Source organism: Cryptomeria japonica, chromosome 2 (assembly GCF_030272615.1).
Source record: "Cryptomeria japonica chromosome 2, Sugi_1.0, whole genome shotgun sequence".
NCBI classification, from domain to species: domain Eukaryota; kingdom Viridiplantae; phylum Streptophyta; class Pinopsida; order Cupressales; family Cupressaceae; genus Cryptomeria; species Cryptomeria japonica.
The window spans coordinates 610,853,107-610,862,021 of NC_081406.1; the positions used below are offsets into that span (position 1 = coordinate 610,853,107).

At 35.8% G+C, this 8,915-nt stretch overlaps 1 protein-coding gene across 5 annotated transcripts; it reads left to right on the forward strand.

Annotated features, from left to right (window-relative positions):
• The first annotated feature begins 2,300 nt into the window (after positions 1 to 2,300).
• Positions 2,301 to 7,466, forward strand: LOC131041727 (type I inositol polyphosphate 5-phosphatase 2). 5 transcript variants are annotated; one of them, XR_009371598.1, is made up of 12 exons: positions 2,303 to 3,018; positions 3,145 to 3,275; positions 3,352 to 3,447; positions 3,598 to 3,733; positions 3,944 to 4,048; positions 4,143 to 4,635; positions 4,748 to 4,923; positions 5,005 to 5,113; positions 5,893 to 6,041; positions 6,163 to 6,364; positions 6,567 to 6,725; positions 6,810 to 7,466. XR_009371598.1 is itself a non-coding variant. In XM_059216781.1 (11 exons), exons 2-11 carry the CDS (start codon positions 3,158 to 3,160, stop codon positions 6,642 to 6,644), a joined length of 1,662 nt encoding a protein of 553 aa, XP_059072764.1. In that variant the 5' UTR covers positions 2,303 to 3,018; positions 3,145 to 3,157; the 3' UTR covers positions 6,645 to 7,466. The 5 variants fall into 5 exon arrangements, 2 of the variants coding, with proteins under 2 accessions (XP_059072765.1, XP_059072764.1); XR_009371597.1 differs by having other exon boundaries at positions 6,830 to 7,466; XR_009371596.1 differs by having other exon boundaries at positions 6,836 to 7,466.
• The last annotated feature ends 1,449 nt before the right edge of the window (positions 7,467 to 8,915 follow it).

Sequence of the window (8,915 nt, forward strand, 5' to 3'; positions counted from 1 at the left end):
AAAATTTTAGATACAATGGTTTTTTTCCATCCTACTCAGCTGCAAAAACAACGAGTGGTCTCCATTTCATGCATTAATCTTTAATTCTTAAAAAGTATATACAAAATTATTTTCATTATAAATATAAAATCATATTGTTGATGTATGAGATTACACAATGCCCATCATTGACCTCGTATGTCAAGATATTTTCCTCTGAACTCACTCTCTAAATAAATGACACCTGTAGCATTAAGTTGACATTACAAAATTTATATAATTTCACTATCTCGTTGTCGGTACATCTGACAAAATCCCATCGATGACCAACACAAAGACAAGATATTCTGCCTCTGAAATAACACAACTTGGACTTTTAATCTTAGTTGCTCAAGCCAATAGCTTTATTTAATTCCATTATTCTGGGAGAAAAAACTCCAACTGGACCGACTTTTCTCCATTATACAGTTTATGGACCACTCTAATCCTTATTAGGGAAGAACTTATGTAGTGGTTGAAGCTTATGCAAAGAGAAGCCATTTATGGCAATAATAATTTGTAATTCAATAAATTTATAATATATTCAAACATCAATGAGTTTTTAATTTGTTGGTGAAGTTGAATGGTTTTTACAAAGTCTATCACAGATCAGTACAAGGTTCTGACATCATAAGAGATGAGGCTAGGATATTGCCTTGAGTGAATTTGGTGGAATGGATACCCTTAATAGCCTAAGGTTTGTGTTCCTGTATCAAATAGCTAAAAACAACTCCAGAAAGTCTTGTTGACAATAAGGTCGGTTCGACACGATAAGGGATGAGGTTGAGATCGTGCCCTAGGTGAATTTGGTGAAATGGATACCCTTTAGTAGCCAAAAACTTGTGCACTCCTATTACATAGCTAAAAACAACTTCAGAAAATTTAACATACAATCAGACATCAATGGGCCCTTGGTCTGTTGGTGAAGTTGAATGGTTCTTGAAGAGTCCACCAGGGATCAAGTGTTGTTGAGTGCAAGGCTCCAACACTATAAGGGTCATGAGGTCAGGATAGTGTCTCACTTCAGTAAATTTAAAATATAATCAAACATCAATGGGCCCTTGGTTTGTTGGTGAAGTTGAAAGGTTGCTGAGTGCGAGACTCTGACACCATAAGGTGGAATGGATAACCCTTAGTAGCCCAACATTGTGCTCTCATATTAGATAGCTAAAAACAACTTCAGTAAATTTAAAATACAATCAAACATTTATGGGCCCTTGGTTTGTTGGTGAAGTTCAATGGTTCTTAAAGAGTCCATCAAGAATCAAGCTTTGTTGAATGTAAGACTCTGACACCATAAGGGAGGAGGTGGAATACATACCCCTCAGTAGCCTAAGGTTTGTGCTCCCGTATCAAATAACTAAAAGCAAGCTGGGTAATTTAAGCCCTTGGTTTGTTGGTGAAGTTCAATGGTTCTTAAAGAGTCCATTAAGGATCAAGTCTTGTTGAGTACAAGACTGTGACACCATAAGGGAGGAGGTCGGGATTGTGGGTGAATTTGGTGGAATGGATGCCTCTCAGTAGCCTAAGGCTTGTACTTGTGAACCTAGTAGTGGAATGGATACCCCTCACTAACTTAAAGCTTGTGCTTGTGAATTTGTTGATGGAATGGATGCCTCCAAATAATCTAAGACTTGTGCTCGTGCTCGTGAATTTGATGATAAAATAAAAACCTATCAATAACATAGAGCTTGTGCTCTCGTATTGAGTAACTAAAAACAACTTTATAAATAGAAAATTCTTCCATTCTAAAAGAACATTGAGACAAAATGAGTAAAGTTGCAAGCAATTTTCTAGAGGCTTATAATGGTGAAAACTCTATTTGAAACCGTATCTTTCCCACAGTGCAGCACCCCGGAACAGCTTTGTCGTTTGTGTAGTGAAGACCCAAATTAATCTTTTTTTGCAAAATGGGGAATCTGAATGAAGGGCGGCATGGATCTCGTCCAAATATAAAAGGAAACCAGTGGAAGGTGGAACCCACTGAGACGCAACTAGCAATAACACTATTGGCATGCATTTCAACGTCAACTCCGACCAGAGCATACTATATTATCCATACCTCTACCAATACCAATACATCTTAACTACTCTACATACCCACGCAATCAGATGCTTTCCTCCATTTGGTCAGTACTTGCAGGCACTTCTTCATTCCTTTTTGGTTGAGAGGGAGGATGAATAAATAATTGTCATTTTCAGTTAAAGAGTCAAGTATTGTGGGAGTATTGTGGGATATTTGTTTCTGCAATACATTTTAATTTTATCTTTTTTAAAACTCTTACATTCAACAAGACTTGATCTTTAATGATTTTGTTTCTTTTATCGTTACAATTTTTTTAATTAAAAATCTTACATTCAGCAAGACTTGATCTTTAATGATCTCGTTTCTTTCATCGTTACAATTTTTTTTTTAGTTTGAATCTTAGCCAAGGAGTTTACATTTGTATTTGATTGTTCAAAAGTTTAATTGAAACACAGTTATCTACCTACATAGAAATTCTTTCTCTCTTGAGTTTTCTGGCTAGTTCTTGTATGAGCTCACTCACTTTGTAGGCGACAAATTGGTTTGTTTTATAATTAATTTTTTTGTTACTTGAAGACGCTTAGATGCTCTTCTATAACTCGTACTTTTCCAGTTCCAGTCTCTTATATAGTATTAGTTTCCCATTGCTGCACAAGTATCCACATTCTCTGAGAGTTGTGGAATATAAGGTTTCTGATTGTCTGCTCTTCTGCACTGTGGAATATAAGGCTTCTGGTTGTCTGCTCTTCTGCACTGTGGAATATCAGGCATCTGGTTGTCTGCTCTTCTGCACTATCTTGTTGTCAGTCAAGGTATCCAGTTGTAGACAATGAAGCTCTGGGAATGGGAATGAAGAAATATCTTTTATGGTTGGTACCAGGGGGGCAATTGAATATGTTTAACAGGCCTCCAGAGCAGAATCCTTGAAGGCTCTAGACCACAAGACATATCATTCCAAGATTGGAGCTTTGCAGGTCAAGAGGAATAAGCCTAGATTCCAGATTGAGATGCAGACAAAGAAAACCTAGATGTAAAAATGTTTAAACTGAATTCTGAATCTTCTGATTATGAGTGCATTGACCTGGTAGTTTTATTTGCAGGGAGATTTAATATATGTTGGTTGTGCACATGATGTGGCCTCGTCTGGTTGCTAACAAATTGCTTGGCAAATCGGGGTGCGAGACTTATAATACTGATGGCAGGGACACAGAGAGCGAGACAGAAGATGAAGGTAAATGATTAATTAGTGGGCATATTTTGGTAGCAGTGCAGATGTTTGACAGGGGGAAATTTGAATTTGTTTACAGATAATGTTGCACCATTGCCCTCCAAAACTCCACAGAGACCAAGTCTTTTATCGTCGACTAACTCATGCTCGATACCTCAGTCGCCGCAAAATTCAGGTACTGGAAACTTAAAAATCAGATTTTCAAGGTACTAGAAACTTAAAGATCAATTTTTTTAAGGTATTGGAAACTTAAAAATCAAATTTTTAACTTTTGTAATGAATAAAACATGCATCTTGGTTAATAGGATTGCTCGCTTTTTGTCAGGCAAGCCGCCAAAATCGCCATCGCCTTCTCCTTCACCTTCTTCATCGCCGTGCAGCACGCCCACCCCTTCAAACAAGCTGATGCGTATGAAGTCGGAAACTTTATGGACCGACTATGTAAAAACAGAGGAATACAGGTGAACTTCATATTTTAGAGAAAATTTACAGGTTGTTTGATTAGTTTTGCATTCAGAGATTTTGGATTAATGGTTATTTCAACTACTGGTTTTTGTTTAATTGGGAATCTAACAGCCGATTAGTGAGAGAAAACCATGAGATTATCAGCTTTGAAATCCTCGGCATGTCTGTGATGATATATAATGATGGGTAATATTATAATTTGGCAGAGTATTTGTGGGGACATGGAATGTGGCAGGAATAACTCCGCCAGATGATTTGGATTTGGAGGACTGGCTGAATCCGACTATGCCATCAGATATATACGTGATTGGGTAAGGGATTATAATTCATGCTTTTTTTCTCACTTGTCCTTTTTGGCAAATAGTTTGGATTAACTTACCTATATTCATATGCATGAGTGAATAGGTTTCAGGAAATCGTGCCATTGAAGGCAGGAAATGTTTTTGGTTCAGAAGGGCAAGCTGGGCCTGCGAAGAAATGGGATGCTTTGATACGCGGAACATTGAACAAGACATCTAAACCTCAAACCCCCAGATCTACCATAGCCAGAAGCTCCAGTGCTCCTTCTTCAACATTCCTAGATGCGCTCAATTCTCATTTTTTTAAATCCCCCATTTCCAAGGACGATATTGCCCTGTCATCAAACAGTATAAGCAGAAGCGGATCTGATTCTATTGAAGAAGAGCTGGAAAGGTTTTACGAGGGCGAGGCTGATGATGAATTCCCCTCCCGCGGCCACCACAGGAACAGACCAAGGCAGAGATTCAAACGTATTGCAAGCAAGCAAATGGTTGGCCTTTTTATCTCTATTTGGGTCAGAAGGGAGCTCGTCCGCCATATTAGTGACCCCAAAGTTGACTGTGTTGGTTGCGGTCTTATGGGCTGCCTTGGAAATAAGGTTTTACATCCAGAAAACTGATATCTTTTGCTGTCGATTCGTGATATTTTCTTAAAATTATTTGTGGGTGCGAGAAGTCTCATGGAACTGAAGCCTCTTCAATTTTATTCAGGGTTCGATCTCGGTGAGTTTTTCTCTTCACGAAACGAGTTTCTGCTTTGTCTGTGCGCATCTGGCGTCTGGTCAAAAGGAAGGAGACGAGCTCCACAGAAACTCTCATGTTGTGGAAATCTTGAAACGCACAATTTTCGGCCGACCTTCTGCTGCCAAACCAATTCTAGCACATAAGTAAGTACACGTTTTAAAATCATTCAATTCAATTACAGTGCCATACATATGTTATGTTTTAATGGTGTCCCATGTGAACAGTCGAATCATTTGGTTCGGAGACTTGAACTACAGAATTGCCCTGAATGATTCTGAGATAAGATCATTGGTTGAGAAGGAGGAGTGGAAGACCCTACTGCAAAGCGATCAGGTACAGAACTTTTGGAAAATAGTATTGAATTAAAATAGGATGTGGAGTTGTTGGGAGGGTTAAAATGATAAAGTTGCTGGGCTCACATGGAATTTTGTTATAACTTTTCTTTGAAGGAGAAGACAAATGAAAGTAAAACTTTGATTTTTGTAATGGTAGGTTTTTTTTTAAAAGACATGCAATAATGTTACAGTACAATGAACAGCTAATCCCAAGATTATCAGGAAAAAAAATTCCTTAAAATAACTGCTGTAGGGGACTGTTACATGGCCTCCAAACTGTCTGGAATCTGGATTGAATCTGTACATGACATTGTCCAGCTATTTGAACCGATTTGGTGAACGTGAGAATTGGCTATGCAGCTAATTATTTAGCAAATTATATAAAGAGCACATTTCTCATGCACCTTTTTTTCCTCTATATAACTTGCTAAATAATTGACTAGATAGCCGCTTTGGTGAACCCTAGCTTATGTTAGGCGCAGTGCCTGTCACTGTTATGGAGTACTGAATTCTCAAGTGTCCCCAATATTCTTGAAAAGGACGTCCAGATGGCTAGGATGTTAGTACTAATGAGCAATCTGCTAAAACCAGTTTAAAATATAACCCAGTTTTTATCATCTTGTATTAATATCAAAAGTATTGATTGGCTTGTGCAAGGTACACTTTATCAAGCTCCTTGTTAACTTCGACTTCATTGGTAATTGCAGCCCCTGTTATCTGTCCCCAAAGAGAAATAGCCAAATACCATAAACAAAATTGTACTGTTTTTCTGTGCAGCTTAAAATGGAACTATCCACTGGGCATGTGTTCGAAGGATGGCATGAAGGACCCATTCAATTTTCACCCACTTACAAATATATTCCCAACTCTGATCAGTACCATGGAACAGAGCACAAGGCAGGGGAAAAACGCCGTTCACCTGCATGGTATGAACTGTATAGTATGGCACTATTATATTTTCACCTCCAACTTATGAACTGTATAGTACAGCACTATTATATTTTCTTGAAGGATTACCCAAATTGAATTGTTGATGAAAGTGTGCAGGTGTGACCGGATTCTGTGGTTTGGAAAGGGATTGAAACAAGTCTCTTATGAAAAACAAGATTTCAGACTTTCTGACCATAGACCAGTTAAAGCAATCTATTTGGCAGAAGTTGAAGTCCTCAGCAACCATAAGATGAAGAAAACCCTGGGGTTATCTACCAAAGTGCCAGAAATGTCAAATATACTCACTGTGAACCGCCATGTAAGGGTAACATATCAATCAATGATCTTTCCTAGATTGCACCAATGCATAAATTACCTTCCTATACCATAATTTAGAATAAATTATGTATCGATGCATTCTAAGGACTGAATAACTGTCTTGGTGTAATCATATTCAGTTATACTACCTCACTTGTAGTTACAAGTGAAATCTGATATTGTACTGTCATATTGTACTGCAGATGTTTCATGGCCTGAATAAGATCAACTCTGATGCTATAGCCAGTGTAGAACAAAACCTTCTACCAATTCTGAATTAGGTTCAATCAAATCATAATTTGGAGTTTGGTTCTATGCTGAATCAAGAAATAGATATATGGGAAAAAGAAAATGACCTCAAAGTATGGTAACCAATCAAATTATTTCAGCAGTACTAGAGTCTTCTCTTATTTTTTCCCCTAATATGCCAAGTTTGTGATGTTCAGTAACTCTTCTGGTGTTAAAGCTGCAGACCAGAATGAAAATATACTTGAAGCAAAACGTTATTAAAAAAGATGGGCCAATCTTGGGTCAGGCTGCAGTGAATAGATAACTACTCTTGCATCAATTACAAGGCCACTGAAGCTGTCTGTGACTGTGACAGCGAGATCTTCTACCATACAAGGACATAAAACCCATTCACAGTTGTTAAAATCTGTAAATATAAGGAAATATTTGTCATTATTGAGGAATGAAAGGCTCATTGGAATACAAACTTTAGCATTTTGTGTACCAGCACATCATGGGTCCTTATACTAAAACCTGCTTCTAAAGACTACAACAGCAGAACATGTTCAAAGTGGGTCAGAATTTTTGGTTGTGACGCAATATATATATATATATATATGACTACTTCCCTCCTTTCTCTATTCAGTTGGACATTATTGGCTCTTGCAAACTTTGCTTTTGCCTTGAAAGGTAATGAAAATGTAACTTGAAAGCATTGCAAAGTAGCTGTGCTATAAAAGGATACAATTGGATTGCATGTCATTTTCTGAACTTTTTACATTTTCCACCATGCATCTGGCATTCCAAATCATATGAGCTTGGGGAGCATGTATTCCAACAAATATCTATTCATGGATAAGGAAGTTTTTTTATAAAATGGGTATATATCCACTTTTATATATAAAAAATTATAAAAGAGTTCATTATTCTCAGTAAAATTGTTATGAATAGGGAACCAGTCTATCAATATCAATTTAATTGATTACGTTCATTTCATAAAAAATGATATCTTTTTTTCTTACACTATACACCAACAAATTATGAGAGAGTATATGTTTAAAGAGTCCATCATTATCTGTTCAGTTGTTATAAATAGGAAGAACCAGTTTGTCAAAATCAATTTAATTGATTATATCTATTTGATAAAAATGATATCTTTATCTATACTATTGAACAACATTCAAATTTAATTACGTTCCTCTATTAACATTTAAATCTCTCGAAAACATAAATAAACCACAATAAAATAATTGTTAAACAATCACTTGCATTCAAAATCTGAACCAGATTCATAAATTATGAGAGTAACGGCTATGTTTAGAGAATATATGATTTTTGGGTCATGATGTGTTAGTAGCATTGTTGAGTGTGAACAAGAAATTAACATATTTAGGCTTTAGTTTGCTTTTCAAGCTATACGAGGAATATTCTTAATAATGGAGTTTTAGTCCCCGTGACATCTTGTTCAAGTTTCACTCTTTTTCATAAGCTGAAAACTTATTTAATTTGTAAAGAATTTGGTTTTATGCTTTTAAAATATCTTCTATGTTCCATCCACAATCATTACATTGAAATCAATCAATGACTTTCCAAACCTTCTAATTCTATTTATAATATAAAATTTGAGTAAATTCAAACTCCGTGTCATTTTTTAAATATGATATATTGGGGAATGTCTATCCAGTCATTGGGATGCACTAATACATAAGTATTGATGTATGAGATTAATTTATGCAGGACAATCAATTTATGAGGACAATCATTACATTGAAATCAATCAATAACTCTCCAAACCTTCTAATTGTATTTATAATATAAAATTTGAGTAAATTCAAACTTCGTGTCATTTTTTAAACATGATATATTGGGGAATGTCTATCCAGTCGTTAGGATGCACTAATACATAAGTATTGATGTATGAGATTAATTAGTTTTTTCTGTATATTGGTATGAAATGCTATTAGGCTAAAAAGCAAATGATCTTATATATCTATAGATTCTAGTATTATTAAATCTTTGTTATTTGTAATCATTTCTTTTTAACTTTCTTAATCTAGAAGTTAAGCTAAAGTATAATAAAATATTAAATTATGTTTTTTATTTTATATTAAAAGTGAAATATTGTTTGTCGAAAGGAATGAAAAGATACAGAGAAGCTTGTTTCATTGAGAATTAAAGTTGGTTTTATATTTTGATTTGGAGTTGCATATATTGTTTAAATTTGGTTTTGGAGTTTATATGAACTTTGGGTCTCTATCTCTAGCCTTTCTATTGGTAGAATACCATCTCACACAATCCCCTTTTTTTGGTGTGGTAGTTGCCAA

Coding starts and splice junctions, on each gene's coding strand:
- LOC131041727 (XM_059216781.1), top strand. CDS start 3,158: ATGTTGGTTGTGCACATGATGTGGCCTCGTCTGGTTGCTAACAAATTG. Junction 4,049..4,142: donor TCAGATATATACGTGATTGG/GTAAGGGATTAT, acceptor ATGAGTGAATAG/GTTTCAGGAAATCGTGCCAT. Junction 4,636..4,747: donor TGGGCTGCCTTGGAAATAAG/GTTTTACATCCA, acceptor AATTTTATTCAG/GGTTCGATCTCGGTGAGTTT.